The 18635-nt window shown below is 45.2% G+C and overlaps 1 protein-coding gene across 2 annotated transcripts in view; it reads right to left on the bottom strand.

Moving 5' to 3' along the window:
- Positions 1 to 18635, bottom strand: part of hspg2 (heparan sulfate proteoglycan 2) — a 110125-nt gene that overhangs the window by 51611 nt on the left and 39879 nt on the right. Inside the window, exons 4-21 of one of the 2 annotated variants that reach the window (XM_085782712.1) lie at positions 14652 to 14714; positions 9682 to 9791; positions 9435 to 9493; positions 8502 to 8674; positions 8327 to 8365; positions 7025 to 7150; positions 6666 to 6869; positions 6447 to 6566; positions 5703 to 5834; positions 5102 to 5246; positions 4403 to 4560; positions 4159 to 4299; positions 3852 to 4015; positions 3568 to 3747; positions 2284 to 2480; positions 1744 to 1891; positions 416 to 543; positions 107 to 193 (exon numbers count right to left, since the gene is read on the bottom strand). In XM_085782712.1, the coding sequence (XP_085638838.1) occupies positions 107 to 193; positions 416 to 543; positions 1744 to 1891; positions 2284 to 2480; positions 3568 to 3747; positions 3852 to 4015; positions 4159 to 4299; positions 4403 to 4560; positions 5102 to 5246; positions 5703 to 5834; positions 6447 to 6566; positions 6666 to 6869; positions 7025 to 7150; positions 8327 to 8365; positions 8502 to 8674; positions 9435 to 9493; positions 9682 to 9791; positions 14652 to 14714 (2374 nt within the window). The remainder of the gene's footprint in view (positions 1 to 106; positions 194 to 415; positions 544 to 1743; positions 1892 to 2283; positions 2481 to 3567; positions 3748 to 3851; positions 4016 to 4158; positions 4300 to 4402; positions 4561 to 5101; positions 5247 to 5702; positions 5835 to 6446; positions 6567 to 6665; positions 6870 to 7024; positions 7151 to 8326; positions 8366 to 8501; positions 8675 to 9434; positions 9494 to 9681; positions 9792 to 14651; positions 14715 to 18635) is intronic. The other variant, XM_085782713.1, reaches the window with a different exon arrangement.

Here is an 18635-nt window from a genome sequence, read left to right as displayed (position 1 = left end):
AGAAAGAAAAGAAAAGGAGCTTGTTTTGTTTGGCGCTGCAATAAATATTAACCACCGATCATTAGAGAGTCATATCATTCCTTATAAATCACATCAGTTTCCTCACTTTTCACAGCGTCTGCCCGTGTAGCCGGGCCTGCAGGCGTCACACGTTGGCTGCTGGTCAACGTCCACGAAACAGGTGTCAGAGAAACTACAAACCCCAACCAAAGAGATCAAGATGAAGATTTACGACAGCCTTTTTTTAAGCGAGAGGTATTTTGAATGAATAAATCAGACCTCAAATATCTGAATGAGCTCAGCTTTGGAAATAAGAAACTGACGGGCAAAGCGGCCCGACTCCCAATGACACCATGTGTGTGGTATGTGTGTGTGTATGTGTGTGTGTGTGGTCTGGGTGGATGTGTGACCTTACCGGCGTGAGGTCTCGGAGTAGGGGCAGGGGCAGGGCTTGCAGTCATCGGGGCGGCCCCTGCTGGGGTCACCGAAGTAGCCGGGGCGACACTTGTCACACTGAGGCCCCTCTGTGTTGTGCTGGCAGCTCTGTGGAGCGGAGATCACACTCTGTCATTCTCTGACACGGATTCCCCTCAGAAGAATTAGACAATTTGGCAAAAAAGATAAAGAAAAACACTTTCTTGCCACAAGTTGGATTAAAAAGATTTACAACTCTTGTTTTCCTTTTCTGAATGTGAAGCTACAAAAAAAGAGACAATAGTGTAGAAGCTGGGGGGCAGAGACAGCCGGGACGAAGATTACAAATATGATTATTATTTGCACATTTTATCTCAGATCTCATCTGTGCACAAACAGAAATATATAAAAAAACAAAAAAAAAAAACTGGTGCTGGTGTTTCACAGCGACTTCATCATTCAGACACAGTATTTTAATTTTACTCTTCTATTTGTGAATGAAGGGCAATAAACAAAGAATGTGATAATTAGTGAGTTTTCTAGAGGCTGCTCTTGTTCATAAGCCTTACGCCTGGGATCCACTGGCGTTCGTTTCGTCCGCCGCGACGCGGCTGCCTGTTCATTTCTATGGGACGCGTCGAACCGTTAATGACGCGCCCGCAAAGCATTCTGGGTACGCGGCGCGTCCGTTCGAGCAGTTGCGGCGCGTCCAAAAGTTGACCGGAGCTCAACTTTATGCAAATGAATGCGTCCGACGCAGGGTCACTGTCCAATGGGGAGCGAGATAGAGAACAGCTCGGGGGGGCGGGGGTCTGTTTGTCCACTGTCCGTTAACTCGCCGGTCTGTGTTCCCGCCTACCGAAGCGTCCGTTTTTTCAGAGGCGTCGCGTCCGGCAAGAAATCGTATTGACGCCAGTGGAACTAATCACTAGTTTCAGAAATGGACAAAAAAAAAGAAAAAACCTGTTTCTTATTACCTATTTGGACGACCATGTAATTGATTTTTTATCCTATATTTATTATTTTTTTGAGCCATTTGTCATTTATATATGTATATTTGTGATTTATTTATTATTATATATTTCTTCAATTTATTTAGATTTTTATTTTATTTTATTAAATTTCTTTTCAATTTTAATTTTTTTTCTTTTTCTTATAAGGTTACGCTGGATGTGGTGTTGCTTCACGCATTTCTGATCATGGACTGTGTATTGCTGCACAGTTCGATATAAATTTGTTTATTAAACTAAAATAAGTTTCTTATTATAGTGTGTGCTTCATCAGTGACTTCCATTTCCCATGTGACAGAACAGATGTTGCAGTAATTACCAGACAGTGTCCGCTGATGGGATCACAGGCGCTGGCGTGTCCGTTGCAGTTACAACCGGCGCAGGTGCCGAGGTAAGAGCCGCCGGGCACGCGCTCAAAACCAGAGGAGCACATCTCACAGGAGAGGCCCGAGTATCCAGGAGGACATCTGGAGAATGACAACCAGAGCAGTTAGTTTCCAGAGAGAGAGAGAGTCAAATTACAATACCGCAAACTGAGCCACAAATTACTGTCTTAATCATGTAAACAAAAAGCAGCTGACTGAGGCGCAGCTAGAAAACACACACATGCAACACAAGTTCTTGCCGGAACTGAAGCAGGGGAATTAAATGCTGGTGCACGATTACCAAGCTGTAATTTCACAACAGGAGTCAGGACCACCTATATGAACACTCCTCAATCTAAACATGCAACGTACAATGCACACGTCCCAACAGGACTGTAAACCCGCTGATTGACACCTTGAACAGGAAACTCGTATCAAAGCTGGAATCCTTCACCTCGGGGTGTTTTTGTTTTCGTGTTTTTTTTTTCCCCTACCTGCACTCTTCAACATCCTTGGCGTGACCCCGGGTGCTGAACTCCACGGTGGTGGTATCCATGACGATGTCGCTGATGGCCACGCTGACCATGTGGTCGTCGTAGATGGTGCGGATGCTGATGCTGTCCAGGTTGGCCAGCGTCATCAGCAGCTCCTCCCGGCTCACAGGGCGCCCGTTGGAGTGCTGCCATTTATCCTGTAACACAAAAAAACGTCGGGTTTATTGATCGGTACAGATATTCCAAGTTTGCTCACATGCATTTCTTAACAATATCTTTGGCAGAACTAATAGCTGTGTCGTAATTCGGGGGCTGCATCCTTTAGAGGATGCATTTAAAGGTCCATCCCATTCATCCACTTCTGACAGATCATCTCTCCCAAACTAATATTCTAATTTAATTAAAATGATGGTAATTCAGCTTTTATAGTGACAACTGTTATGAGCACTGCAGCACTTCACTCATCATATTTATATTATACATTATGCCAATGATCATGGATTTGCATTGGTTCATTTACATACTATCTACAGCCTCTTGTTCAATAATCTTGCACTGTAGCACTGTTATGTACTGGTTTTGTTTTGTATTACTGTCTACTTTTTGTTATTGTTTCTGTAGTGTTGTATGGATGTCCCTCATTTAGTGTTACTGCCTGACGAATTCAATATCTGTTCTCTATGGATATGTTGTGTTTCTATGGATGTCTATGGTACCTTTGTGTCCTTGTTTTATGTATTATGACCTTTGTGTCCTTGTTTTGTGTATTTTAATGGCCTGAGGTCTTTTTAACATCATGCTGGAGGACTACGGTTGTAAATCAGCCTTTGGCTAACACTAGCACATTTACAGAAATGTTCATTAATGTGCACTGTCCTCTAAATATTGTAAATAAATAAGATGTGTCCAATTACGTCACAGCGTTGCAACAAGGCCTGTCCCAATTTGAGGAGACACCACAAATATCCCTCGTGTCCTTCCGTATCCCAGGGTTCTTTGTGCGCAGTTAATTATTAGCCACCTAGCATGCTCCATTTTGCGGCCGGTGTGGAGGCGTGGTCGTCAGAACTAAAAAAGTTTCAAATGTTTAACATTAAGATGTTTGGACGTAATCAGGAAATGCTCCGAAGACTGGACCGTCTGTGCCTGTCTCCGCATCGGCCATTGGAGGTGAAGCTGTTACATCCGTAGACCAGGTAGGCTGCGTCCTCCAAAGGATGCAGCCCCTGAATTGCGACACAGCTTATGTGTCACCACCACAATGTTTTGTCCTCGTAGACCTACCTCGGTAAACTTGATCTCCTTCTGGTTGACCACCTGGGCCGGCGTGTTGCTGCCTCTGCGGTACACCAGCCTGCGTCCGTTTCCAACCAGCAGCACATCTGGCTTCTCCACAGGCTCAGACAGGCCGCGGGCCAGCGTGTAGCGCACCTTGTAGTTCAGGGATCCTCCGTAGGAGTCGATCTAAAAAAAAAAAAAAGAACAGGCGGAATGATTTTCATGGTCATTTGTGATGTGATCATCTAGAGAAGTGAAATAAAACATGCGAAGAATAACACGCTCTTTACCTTGTTGCCCAGGAACTGACGAGGCAAAGTCCAGAAGGAGTCCAGGTTGAGGAAACGGCGCGACAGGTCGACGAGCTGGAACTCCTCCATCTCGGGGTTAATGAGGAGCTGAGTGGAGGAGAGAGGAGGAGTCCCCGGCCGGGACGGGTAGGTGACATTCACTCCTGCAGGGCAGAACGACAACAGGTTCACTCAGGCTGAGAGTTTCATGTTTGGATTCACAGTTATTCAATGTTAGGACAAGAGTAAATATTTTATTTGACAGCCGTGTCTCTATCAGTTTTATAAGCTTCAACAGTTTCAGTGCCTTTGAAGTCTTCCTCGTCGGTGAAGCGCAGGCTGATCTGGTTGCGGTAGCGGCCGGTCTTCTTGCAGTTTTTGGAGATTCCAGCACAGAAGCAGGGAACGCAGCGGCCGTCCACGCTGAAGTGACCATCAGGACAGTTTCCTGCAGAGAAAAAGACACAGCATTAAAAGAAAGACTCGTCTTTTCAACCAGAATTTATCTTTAGTTTTGTCTCTACAGTAAAAAAATGAAGTTTTGTCAGCACCTGGGTTGGGATTCGATGTGAGCGTTAGCACTCCATCGGGGATACCGAACACCAGGCCTTTGGCGTTGATGGCCTCGCAGGTGTAGGCTCCTTGATCGGCCTCCTTCACGTCACGGATGGTCAGTGTGCCGCGGCCGTTCTCACTGCTCATGGAGATCCTAGAAATGCAGGAATACAGCACAACAGTGTCATTTTAACATAAATGAGTATGTGTGTTTCAGCTGGGATACTTTAACATTATGATGAAATATTGCTTACAGATATTGCTACATAACGATCAGCTCTAATTGCCAAACGCACACACACACACACACATAAATGTACACACACTAGAATGACACAAGAGCTCTTGGAGTCGGAGTGAACCACAAATATCTTGGTAATTAAAATCAGTTTGTAGCTCCAGTCAAGAGTTGAGCACTGATCTAGGAAAGCTGTCGACAGTTATTCTCTAATGTCGAGTGAAAAAAAAAAAGGAAATAAATTCATGGTCCATTTTCAAATATTCATGGTCTGGTACAAATATTCTGGAGAAGACTGGATGCAGATGTTTTTTATTCAGCTCACCCAAACAAGGAGACACATGTTTTTACGAAAAGTAGCATCAACAAAATCAACTCCATTAATCTTCAAACTCTTTGAACGGTTGAAGTTCAGCCCTGAAACCAGAACGGAAGGAGGATTTCCCATCAGCCCCACCTGCCGCTGACGGGGATGTGACCCCAGTTGAGCCTCCAGGTGATGATGGGCGTTGGCACGCCAACCGCCTGACAGGTGAACGTCACCGTCGCCCCCCGCGCCGCCTGGATGGACTCTTCCGGTGGGCTTGTCACAGAGGGAGGGGCTGGGAAGAAGAGGTGTCGAGAAGATGACAACTGTTTAAACCACATAATGAATACAGATGTACAAAACAGAAAAAAGAAAAAGAAAAGAAAAAGGGGGCCGGCATGTGACTGGAATTTGGCGATCCAGTGAAGCTCGTAAAAAAAAAAAAGCAGCCAGAGGAAAATATAATTCTCTGTCATGGACGGACAATTCCCTTTCAGTTCTGAGGAATGGTCGGTTCACAAAAAGCTCTGTGTCTCCGTCAACACATGTGTGAAAAGAACTCGGTTCACAGCAAATTAGTCACAGCGTGCACGGGAAGTCAGAGGGCGACTATGTAGAGAGTCAGAGGAGCGAAGAGGGAGAAGAGAGGCAGCAAAGTCAGTGACAGAGAGAAAGAAAGAAAGAAAGAAAGAAAGAAAGAAAGAAAGAAAGACTGTGAGAACAGAGAGCTGTGGGTGTGTGAGAGACTTACTGCAGCCGTACTCGTCGGAGCGGTCGGGGCAGTCCGGCTCTTCATCACACTGGTAACTGGCTGGGATGCAGGTGCGATCGCTCAGGCACTCGAACTGCTCAGGTGCGCATCTGTCGCCAGGACCCTTGGTGGCTGAAGTTAGAATAAAACATGAATTTGAGGCCAGAAAATTATGTTTTGTATAATTTGTCTAAAAAGAAAAGTGTGTGCTCAAATCAGAGCCGGTTTACTTGGTCTTCGTATCGAGGCAGGCAGATATGTGAGCACAGTGGAAGAGGATAGAATTTATACTTTGTGTGATCTCAAAGAAATGCATTTTGTGCAAGCTGTTAGAACGGCGGAGCAGAGCTGTGAGCTGCTCAGAGCTACGCTACAGAGGCACCAGAGCGTTTTGGAGTTGTTGGATTGTGTATTTGATGAGTTTGATGAGGGAAACCAAGAAATCCCATTAGCCTCTGTAGCGTAGCTCTGAGCAGCTGGCGGCTCTGCGGCGCTGTTCTAAAAATAGCTTGCACCGACAATTAAAGGTAACAAACCTACTGCTACGTCTTTAGGGATTATGGCAATGAGCCAATTTGCCAAAATGTTGAACTGTCCCTTTAAGTTGTTTATGTATGTGACAACATGAAGGATTGTCTAGTTTTTGATGTTCTTAGTAAATGCGTCTTGTAAACCCATACAAGATGGGCCACAATGGTGGTACGACACAAACGTTGATCTGGTTCAAAACAAATGGAGACTTACGGCAGTCAGTTTCATCAGAATTATCCTCGCAGTCATTGTCTCCATCACAACGCCACAGCTTGAGGGCGCAGCGTCCGTTCTTACACTTGAACTCGTTGGGTTCACAGGGAGATGGAGTTCCTGGAGGAAGACGGAGGACGGTGATCAGAGCGTTACGTTACGTTGCCGTCCGAGCGCCTGCACACGCAGACGACCACACGACAACACGACCACACTTACCACATCTGAACTCGTCGCTCCCGTCCGAGCAGTCCCTCTCTCCGTCGCAGATGTAGTCTCGGGGGATGCACTCCCCGCTCTGGCACGTGGCCTGATCGGCTCTGCAGGGTCCAGGTGGGCTGGGGGGCCGCGGGACCTTCTTAGCGGTGGTGGTGGTGGTAGTGGGAGGAGTGGTGAAGACCGGAGGTACAGGTGGTTTTATATCTAAAACCGAAACGTCTGATTAGACTCAACAAAGTGCACAGAGAGGAGACTTGGAGCCGTCACTCATCATCATCATCATCATCATCATCCAGCCATGCCACGAGCAGCACGTTAGACCCCCCCCTCCCACAGCCAGTCGAGCTGAAGCCACTCACCACAGTTGGTCTCATCGCTCATGTCTCTGCAGTCTGGTCTGTTGTCACACAGGTATTCCAACAGGATACATGTCCCATCACCACACCTGTGTTCATCTCGCATGCATGGTCTGATGCTGGGGGAGACTAAGAGAGATGCAGATGGAGGGGGGGGGGAGGATGGTTTTTAATGGTTCAAAGACGTGCAGAGCCAATACAGCTTCAGTGCAGCCAGTACAACACTGACGTCAAAACGTGCGATGGAAAACAACAACAACATCCTGGATCGACAGTGACGGTGCAACTCAGGGAGCTTGTAACATCAGCTGAGATCTGTGAGATACTTCAGATACATTACATTTTTATAATTTTTTCTTTTGCACTCTTTTTCTATTGGGTGTCAAACTCATGCTGTGCTTTAACTAACATAACCTGACAGGTTAACACACAGACAGATGAGACAAACTAGAGCTGGATGCATTAGACTAAACTTGTCCTACAGGCTAGAAAAGACAAGAACAATCTATATAAGACACAGAACAGGACTAGTACAGACTATAAAAACTAGACAAAGACTAGATCCTGGACTAGCAGACTAAGCAGGGTGCACAAGACTGGACTTAAGCCTGACAAAACCAGACAGACTAGAGGAGGCAAACTAGACACAGAGACTAGAGGGACTAGATAAATACACAGACGAGTTCCACAGATTCATAGACATGATGTCCACATGTATATGAGATTTATATTAGACCACACACACACACTGGGCTGGACACAGACTAGACTAAACTAACTATGGGAAACACTAATTACTAATAACAGGAACTAATTACAAGATATAAATCAGACATACGGACTACTAGACCAATAGACTATACAAGACACACAGACACAGTAGTGACACAGATGGAAACCATGTCATATAAAATCACCACTACACTGATCTCATGCCTGTGTGTGTACAAAGCTGACTCCAAACCAAAAAGTTGGTTTACGTGAACAGCAGCTTTTCTACTCGGACTCGGACTCGGACTCCATGCCATGCAAAGGACCTCCTCCTTATCCACTGTGCACTTCTACTGGGCTTCAGGGGGCCACACTCAGGAGGAGCGTCTAACTTTACACTGGTGCTTCCATGCAAAAACATTCCCCAGACCACACAACCAACTGCTAGCACATGACGCAAAGGAGTCATGGTAAAAAAAAAAAAAAAATTCTAGGAAATGCTCGACTGTTCCCTCTAAAGAGTGGTACAGTTTCTACAGTACAGTCGGCTCAGTGACCATGCAGCAGCAGTTACCCTGGCACGGTAGTACAAACCTGGCACCGCTAAAGGCTTCACAGGAGGCAAAGGTTGAGCTAGAAACCAGAGGGAAAACGTTAAGGACACTGCCTATACCGCTCTGCTGGACCTCAAATACAGTATGTGCTGCAAACAAACTTCTGGAGTCGGTGTGTTACGGGTCCGTGGGTCCCTTATCTGCTGAGGTCTTACCTTCCCCGAGCCGCCTGAACTGAAAGCCCTGGACCGAGGTGACGTAGGAAGCGATGGCGCCCTCCTTCACCACGTTGTAGAGCACGCTGCGGATCAGTTCGTCGTCGCTGTTGTTCTCTGAGCCCACGTCCATCTCCACAAACACGTCCACGCCGTCGTCTCTTATTATCTTCCTGCAGAGAGCAACAAAGGCCTGGTGATGAGGCTGTGCAGCAGACTCAGAGGTAAAGTTGCAGAGGTTAAAGGGATAGTTCAACATTTTGGCAAATTCGCCCATTGCCATTATCCCTAGAGTCTTAGGGGTAGGTTTGTTATGTTTAATTGACGGTGCAAGCTGTTTTTCGTTTCCCTCATCAAACTAAATACACAATCCAACAACTCCAAAACGCTCTCGTGGACCTCCACGCTATGAAATAATAACGTATAATTATGTAAAATTACACATGAAGCAAATACTCAGAACTACTTGCGCTTTTGATATCACTCCGCCCAGCAGCCGTGTCTGGGATGTAGTTCCGGTTACGCATTTGCCTCGAAAACAACTCTGTCTCGTAAAGTTACATTATTATCTCATAGCATGGTGAATGTGCAGGTCACAACTTGTCCACCAGAGCGTTTTGTGTATTTGATGAGTTTGATGGGGGAAACCAAGAAATCCCATTAGCCTTTGTAGTGTTAGCTGAGCAGCTCACGTCTCTGCCCCGCCGATCGAAAAACAGCTTACAACAACAATTAAAGGTAATAAACCTATGACTATAGGGATTATGGAAATGGCGACTTTGCCAAAATGTGAACTATCCCTTTAAGTTTCTCTGCACATTGGCCTTGTGCAGCTTGGCAAAAGAGAAAAGAGAAATATCACCAGGCGGAGGCAGTTGCAGGGTCTCTACTTGTGGCGTCTCATAGTGTGATTTAAAGGATTCGTGTACTTACTTAATGAGGACCACGTTGACTGTCTGGACACCTGGAATCCTGTTGTATTCGGACTCCAGCTGTGGAGAGAAAACCAGACTCGCATAAGTTGGAATAAACAAGCATCATTTTCAACACACACACACACACACACACGCTTATATCAGCACAGTCATAAATTACTTGCCTGAACCTTATAAGGTAACTTTAGAGCTCACACACAAGCACGATTCAGTGGAGTTTATCCTACAAAAGGGAAAGGACGTACCGTGTCCACCACCGCTTCAGAGATCTCATGAAAGGCCGAGGAGAAGATGTCCTCCAGCTCAGGGCTGTAGACCAGGGAGTCGGTGAAGTTGACGAGAGCTCTGTAATAAACTAGAAACACAGAGAAGGGAGGATAATCTGTCAGCTAGAGAGACCACACAATAACAGACACAACGACCACAGGCTCAGCGTTATACTGTGAAGCCAGATTGGAGTTGCTAAATCTATTAAAAAGGCAGCGATCTGATACGGGATAGTGTTTGGAAATTAATTCCCTTAGGAAAGCCTTTGGTTGCTTATAGCTGAGAGTAAAAACTGAAAAGCATGACTGTGGCTTAAATGAGAGCCACATACAAATTATGGCGTCTATTTCCATATCTCAATTGTGGTCGGGTCTGCACCGAGACCGACAACTGCAGCGCCGCACCGCGCAGAGGAGCTAACAAGAGGCACACGCTGACACAGGCCCTCAAATATATGACCATGAAATTACAGCATCAAGGCATGTCTTCCTCCTCCTCCTCCTCCTCCTCCTCGTCTTCCTCCGTCCTACATGGAGACGTGTACGCAACGCAACATGTTCAAACAGCTGCTGATAAAGCTGCTTTGTTGCACGGTGAAAAGTGAAGACGTAATCAATAAAAACATTCAGACACACACACACAGTATTAAGTGATCAGTCAAAGCAGCAGAGCCACAGCAGAGTCAGACCTCTGGACTGAAGGCCGATGATATCAGAGAGCTGGAGGGTGAGTCAGCATCGCTACAGACAAGCAGCTGCAGAAGACGAAGAGGTAGATGAAGTAGAAGTGATAGAAGAAGTGGAAGTTATCATGGTAGTATTAGTAGTTGTTACGGTTGCAAAGGGGCGGAAAATTTCCAGAAACTTTCCATGGGAAAATTGCTGGGGAATTTTGGAAATATTCCAAATTGGAAACTTTCCATGGGAATTATTGGGAATTAACTGGAAATTGGGGGTAATTTAAACAAACTATATCATATCCAAACATAAATGTAAATATTTTGTTTTATCATAATAAGCAGACATACATGCAAAATAATGCAATTAAAAAACATGACATTTCAACAGATTTATAGAACTTTATCAAGTTTTAATTCTTGTATGAACAATCAATTCTTTTATTGAACAACAAAAACATGAATGTTGAGTAAAATATTACTCCTCCGCCCTCACCCAATCAAAAAGTAAAAATTCGGATTTATTCCCATATATTCCCGTTAATTCCCATATATTCCCATTAATTCCCATGGAAAGTTTCCAACTTTGAAAATTCCCGTAATTTTGCAACCCTAGTAGTAGTAGAGGAAGAAGTAGAAGAAGAAGAACAGCAGTGGGGATTATATCAATGGCCTACAGGGAGGCTGTGTTAACTGACTGGTCAGTAAACATGTAGGTCAGTTGGTTGAACATCTCCAGACATGAAACACACACACAAGCTGCAATTAGTTGCCCATGTTTTAGCTTGACGTTTGGTAATCCCACCAGTATAAATCCTGTTTCTGCTTTTTCTCTGGTGATCTGATTTATTTTCAAACTCTGCCAAGCAGATGGTTGGTTTCACTTCTACAGCGCCGTCCACTAAAGTGTCCTTGAGTGAGGCACTGAGCTCTGCTACGATGTGGCTGAACCCTGCCCTGCAATCACTCCGAGGAAATGTAGCGCGAGGAGAAAAGACAAAATTCGATTTCTCTTTGCAAAGTGGAATAAATCACTTCTCTCCTTGGTCCCTTCTCTTCTAGCTCTCATGCTGTCCTGCAAAAACACACCCATCTGCCACACAAGTGGGTCACAACAGACCACAAGGAGTAATTTTCATGCTTTATGTGTTTTATGGCATGTAAGGAATTGACCAACTCCACTTTATACAATGGTAATAATTTAAAAAATGAGCAATCGACACAATAAAGGTCCCAAATTGTATGAAGTGAGATTTCCATACATTTTCTGCATTATTAAGCAGGTCTGGGTCATATAATATAGTGTCAAAGTAATGAGTTCACTGAAAATGTATTCAAAAACTGCTTTACAACGAGTTGTCCCGACTTCCTGAAACTTTGTGATGTCACAACAAAGCCCGAAGCCCCGCCCACCTGAGCCCATCCTATCCTAGCTTGTCAGATCTGGAGAGAAACCCTATCAGCAGAGAGGCTCAGAGCCTCCATTCTTCTGATTGGCTGACACCGACCGACCTGTGCTCCAGAGAGAGGAGATGTAAATAGTCAAGTCCATTTTCAACTCCACAGCTCATCAGCATGTCGTTTCAAAGGATCTGCTGCTGTTTCTAAAGTCCTGTTGCCTTTTGAGCTTTAGGATTAACTGTGACAAAAACAGATTAACTAGGCTGCAGTCATTTTTTTTTTCCATATGGGGTAAAAATAGTAAATATTATCAATATTGTCAAATTCTATGTATATACAGTAATCGGCTGTATGACAGATCTCCATGAGCTATATGAGTAGCTAATTATCATCAGAAATGTCAGCTGTATTATTATAATTCCAATGTCACAGGCTTAAACCCATGAAACTTAAAATAGCCCGGGCCCGCGGGGCGCCCCACTCTCACACTCCTGCCAACACTTTGTTAGAGCGGGCCTGCCAGCCTCTGATTTCAGACTGGCAGTGTGGGTTTAGGCAGGAAGTCAATATTTGTACTGTTTCTTGCAGTGAGATGCTACTTACTTGCAATGCCCAAAGCAAAGAGTGGCGTTATAAGTAGGTATGTGCTGAGCCTCTAGCTACAAACATACATGCAAAAAAAACAACAACAAAAATACAATAAATCTGCACTCACATGCAACACAACATGCAGAAACTACACAGAATACTGTTCCTACTACTTTTTTCTGCTTCCTGGTTAATTAAATATCCGTGAACGTTTGGATACTGACAACATGCATTTATCATGCCTAGCAGGGGCTATTTAATTAAAAGTTAAAGATTTTGTGTCTCACACTCAGGCTGTGTGTTCACTGTGTTAGAGGCCTGTAGGGAGCCTCTGCTGCCTGAGCCGGGTCTGTAAACAGCTGTCCTCTCTTAACGCTGCTGAATCCCGTCTCCTCACACACACACACACACACACACACACATACACACACAGCGTTGGCTCTACAAGACGTCAAGCTCCTAGTGAGGAAAAGCCTCATTTATGACAAAGTAAACTGAGCGCTGCCTATGAAAACACACAGCGAGGCGAACATGTAACAGCAGAAGTTACAGGCACCGACACGGCCCAACACGGAGTATTTGCTCTGCAGCCTGTTACTGTTCAGACTTACAGGAATAATTGTTCGGCCTGAATAAGGAACTAAAAGACGGGCAACATCAAAGTTTCCCATCAAAGCGCCTCATTTGACCCGCATATAATCTAATCACTTGAGTGGGTACTCGCCGCCGGGTCAGCAGCAGCTTGTAGCCCCAACTCTCTCTGAGCTCGCCGCTTCGGACGTTACAAGCTGGCGAGTGTGTGTGTGTGTGTGTGTATGTGTTTGAGTGTGTGTGTGGGACCGCCGCCGCCTGAGATCCTTTGATTAGAGAGCAGAGTCGTGCCCTGCTGCTAACGAGCCGCTCTTTTACTCCGAGACCCATTCTGCTTTACATCACTTACTGTTTCCACCAGCAGCAGGGGGGGAGAGGGTGAGGGAGGGAGGGAGGGAAGGAGTGGGAGTAGGGGGGGAATCCCCTTGTCTAGCAACGCTACCATCAATGGTGGTGAAACTGTCACAGTGCGGAGATGACGGACGGGATGAAAAGAAAGAGAATCTGGAAAAACAGCATTCCACGCTCTTAATTCAAAAACTTATTTAGCTATTAAAGCTGTTCACCAGAACTGTGGCGGCTTTGTGCCGAGGGTCGACCCCCCCCCTGCCCCTGCCACCCCAACCCGACCCCCCACGCCCCCCTCCTCCTCCTCTGAACACATGGAGGCCTATGCACAAGACAAAGACTTGATTGAGCAGTGAGCCCTGCCTGGCCTTTAAAGCCCGGCCGCGTTGGGCTTGACCTTCAGCTCCCAAGGCAGCGCTGCCTACGCCGCCGGCCCAGCGCCGGCCCAGCGCCGGCCACAGAGACGGGGAACGAGGCATGGAGGCAGAGCGGGAATCTGTAAGAGCCAGGCCCAACCGCACTGTCTGACTGACTGCACCACCGATCCCACTGAAGATCTTTAATAATAGACGTTTCTGCCTTCCCTGCACTTTTTCCTCTCTCTCCCTCTCTCTTTCTCTCTCATCTCCATCTCTTGCTCAATCTCTGTGTCTTCTCAGTCGTATACATTCGGATGCCAGCTGCCTCTCTCTCTCAGCTTAACTCATGTAGACAGGACCCCTGCTACTTAACCCTTCTGCTGGTGGCCGGCCAAAATGCTCCGACTCCAAGTCCACTCACTGGCCTCTGGGGAGCTCTTGGGAATAAATGGCACTACTAAACTACAAAGCTCCCACAGCTTGCAGTACCAAGCATTATAAAAAAATAAAAATCACGTCTCTATACTAATGTTGTTGTGATTCAGTCCAACAGCTGGTTTGTATCACTGGGATGGGCCATCTGCATGAGTTCAAATTAAATTGTGGAAGTGCTGCCTGTCCACAATGATGTGTTATTATGTAATTCCAAGATAACTTTACAGAGATATTTTCAGAAAGCATCATGAACCCCATTACTCCATGGAACAACCCCATCATTTTTTCCCTCCTCCCGGCATCGAGAAAACACAGGGAGACGCCTGCGGGACACTTGGAAAAAAAAAAACAAGACACGCTGGACTCGAACACTGTACATGCCCAAGCCGAGTCCTTCCTTGGTATGTTATCTGAGAGTGTGTTTGGAAACGGGGGCTGCATAACTGAGAGGAGCAGGTGACAGGAGAGTGTGCCAAAAAAACAAGAGGGAGAAACCGGCGGCATTAAGAAAAGGAAAGAAAAAAAGGACAGAAGTTGCACGAGGACTTACTCTCTTCAGGTTCGACTGATGGGCTCTGTATGTTCCTCATATATGAAGAGTCCAACCAGAGCTCTAATGGCAAGCGATGAGGGGTGGGTGGGGTGGAGGCAAGAAGCAAAGAGCAAGAGACAGTGGGGGGAGAGGAGACGTGGTGCAGGGGTCGACGGGGCACAAACAGGAGCCAGAGGTCAAGGATCAGACAAGAAAAAGCGACACAAGGGACCAAAGGGAGGAGGAGGAAGAGGGTCAAGTTAGCCAGGCAGGTGCAGAGGAGAGGGGTTAAAGTTACAGGAAAAGTTAGAAAGGAAATGATTGGAAGTGAGGAGAGAAAAATAGAAAGTGACAATCAGAAAAGTGGGGGAAAAAAGGAGAGTTGTCTTTACAGAAATAGAAAATCAGGAGGAGTGAAAGGGATAGTTCAGCATTTTGGCAAATTGGCCCGTTGCCATAATCCCTATAGTCATAGCAGTAGGTTCGTTACCTTTAATTGTCGGTGCAAGCTGTTTTTAGAACGGCGGAGCAGAGACGCGAGCTGCTCAGAGCTACGCTACAGAGGCTCATGGGATTTCTTGGTTTCTCTGATCAAACTCATCAAATACACAATCCAACAACTCCAAAAACTGTCCCTGAAGGCAACGCATGAATTTACCTCTAAAACGACTCTGTCTCATAACGTTTCATTATTATCTCATAGCGTGGTGAATGTGCAGGTCACAACTTGTCCACCAGAGCGTTTTGGAGTTGTTGGATTGTGTATTTGATGAGTTTTGATGAGGAAAACCAAGAAATATTAGCCTCCGTAGCGTAGCTCTGAGCAGCTCACGGCTCTTCTCCGCCGTTCTATACAATTAAAGGTAATGAACCTACTGCTAAAACTATAGGGATTATGGCAATGGGTCAATTTGCCAAAATGTTGTACTATCCCTTTAAAGTGAAATACACATGAAATAACAGCAAGGAATGAAAACAAGACTTGTCATCACAGTTGAGTAAGAAGCTTAAGAAACGTCAGCATCGATTTCACATCATCAGCAGCTCCTCTCTAATCATTTCCATCCATCCACATGCGCTGGATGTTCATGTTTAACGGGACAACGGGGGCTGGGATTTTCTTTTTTTTTTGTTGACTAATGAGTTCAACAAGTGTCTGTCTGCAGGCGCGCAAGGAAGTGTGTTTGCACGGCAGTGTGAAGGAGAGAAGGTCAGAGGGCGCCTCTTTAGAAGTGAGTCGTCTTTGGCGCAACCAAACAAAGAGGATATCCTACAAAACTAAACACACACTTCACATCTCTGTTGTCCGACACACACACACACACAGACACATCCACCCTGGGACTTTTGCACAGACATAGGGAGGAGCTGTTTCCTGTTTTCCCTCCTAAATGGAAAGAACTAAGTGCCATTAAAACCTTTTTTTTTTTTAAACCAAAAGTAATGCCCTCTGCCCTGGCACCGGCAACAACGACCATGTTCTGTTTTGTGGTGACTCATTCATTCTTCCACTGCCTTGGATGGCTACACCATGGGACACGCTCTGAAATGTCAGCTCGCTCGCTCCGAGACATGGGTGGGTTTCAACACAGAGACGCTTCTGTAGATACAACAGATTTTCTAGACTTATGTTCCAAAAAAGGAACTTTTATTATCTCATAAATTAACCGGTCCCTTTAGAGAAACGTGGTTGTAGGGGGTTGAATCGCTTTTTTTCCCCCATCAAATTTTACTTTTTGCCAGCTGCTACAATAAAGGAGACATCACGTGGAAAGTTCACGACTGCAGATCACGGTCAGGATGTGATTTGCCGATAGGAAGAAAAGCTATACCAACCCGGAATTCCTGCGCTCTGTTCCGATATGGTTTTGCTCCGTTTGACGTATCAAACTCGCCCAGAGCAGCTGTAGACCCGAGATCACGGAAGAAACTAAACGCTATCCTAACAGTTTGCATCCAGTGGGTGAGGGTTTGATTCATCATAACTGTATTGGAGACAGGGTTGGTTGAATGAGTTTTATGAAGTCTACGACTGTAACAACTGGTCAAATCGAGAAAAATACAAGAACTACTTTTGAGTTCTGAAAATAATCACACACAAGGGGACAATTAAAAAAAAAAAAAAGCTCCCCCAAAATGGCGGCAGACGTGGATTAAAAAACTCAGAGGGAGCAGAGTTGGACACTGCTCGGCTACAATCATTGTAGTGGCAAACATTAAATTTACTTTCAAAGACACTCAAGTTATTACAAGTAGGTCCAATTGGCTTGACTCGTTACCATTTTTTATTCCTCACGTCGTCATTTTGCAGTTTTATTTCACGTTGCTGTACATCCAGGTATAATATCTCCATCAGTATACATCCAAGCTTCTCTTAGATTCCTCACACATGAAGATATTCCACAAAAGGTCCACAGGTGACGCTTCAACAGCTGTAACAAGATCCTAACACAGTAACATAACGTAAAATATAACAGTCAAAAAACCTTTTTGCTCTGTCCCGAGCACTGCTGCTAATCCACCTCTAAACTGCCCTTATGGAGGTTATTTTCTATCATAAATCAAGAGCATATTATGTTGATTTGAGAGCATTACTTTTTGATTTGACGTTCAGAAAACTCTGCTCTCATATTCAAATTTACTCTGCTCGCGCTCAAACTATGTGCTCGATGTTTAAACCTGTGCTCTCGGATTCAAAGTTGCCCTGCTCGTGCTCAAACTTTGCTTTCGCATTCAAGTTTGCCCTGCTCGTGCTCAAACTGTGTGCTCGCACTTGGTCACAGCTGCCTGCGCAGAGTGTTTCCTCTTGCGCGGAGGAAAGTCCTGCTCTCGGATCTCTGCTCTGCTCACGGAGTTTCTGTCAACTGTCAACCAATAGAAGACCGGCTACTGTTGACCAATCAGATCATCCCTACTTCTATGCTTCTTTGTGGGTGCGTTCACTGTAATTCAAGGAGCGTCACATACGGGCGGGCACTCTTTCTACCAGGTTTATCTATTTCCGCCTATTTCCGCCCCACAATGTGGCGGCTCCCTTTATGTTTTGACAACTTTTGGAATAAAATATCAGTTAATTAATACACGAGCGCCCGTGCTTTTCATTACAATAGGTAGCTATATAAACATAAACTAGCAGTAGTAGCGGATGGGTGCCTTATGTATGTTTTTTTTTTTTATCCACTTTCATCGGTATATATGTTTTATAGTCTAAATGCCAAGAGTCACTTGTAAGTGCTGTGATGGAACAGTGGTTAAGGCAGATGACAGTAGCTCTTTTTGTTGATCATGGGACCGCTGGTTCGAATCCCGGCCCTGCCGGCACCCTCATGTTATGCTATTTGATTTTTATGATTTTTTTTTTTCATTGAAACGCTTAACAAGAGATGGTGGGTATGCCAAATATGCCATGATGATAATAGTAATAATCAGTGCTTTCCCAAGAAGAAAGAGACTGAGTGAGCGGGGAGACAGTCACCATGGCCGACCGAAGTACTCAAGTAAGTTTATTGTTTCATGTTGCCAGATACCTACTATATTGTACCTCTTTCATCTTTTTACAGTCTATGCTTCCATATCGTTTCAATATAGGCTACAATTTGTAGTGTCAGGGAAGCTAATGCTAAGCCTAATGTGGCCATGCATAAATCAGCCTCGCTTTCAAAACACACACTTGCGTTGCACTGATCCAAAGTAGTGCGCCCCCTGGCTTTGACCCCCGGGTGTCACGCACCAAAATTATTATCATCATGGCATATTTTTTTAATTTTCATTTCATCATGTTTTTAATCACGCATGGTAACCCACCATCTCTTGTTAAGCGTTTCAATGAAAAAAAAAAAATCATAAAAATCAAATAGCATAACATGAGGGTGCCGGCAGGGCCGGGATTCGAACCAGCGGTCCCATGATCAACAATAAGAGCTACTGTCATCTGCCTTAACCACTGTTCCATCACAGCACTTACAAGTGACTCTTGGCATTTAGACTATAAGACATATATAC

The sequence above is a fragment of the Trachurus japonicus genome, chromosome 7 (assembly GCF_045865225.1).
Source record: "Trachurus japonicus isolate A0001 chromosome 7, Traja_1.0".
Lineage (NCBI taxonomy): Eukaryota > Metazoa > Chordata > Actinopteri > Carangiformes > Carangidae > Trachurus > Trachurus japonicus.
This window is presented reverse-complemented; position numbering and strand designations above follow the sequence as displayed.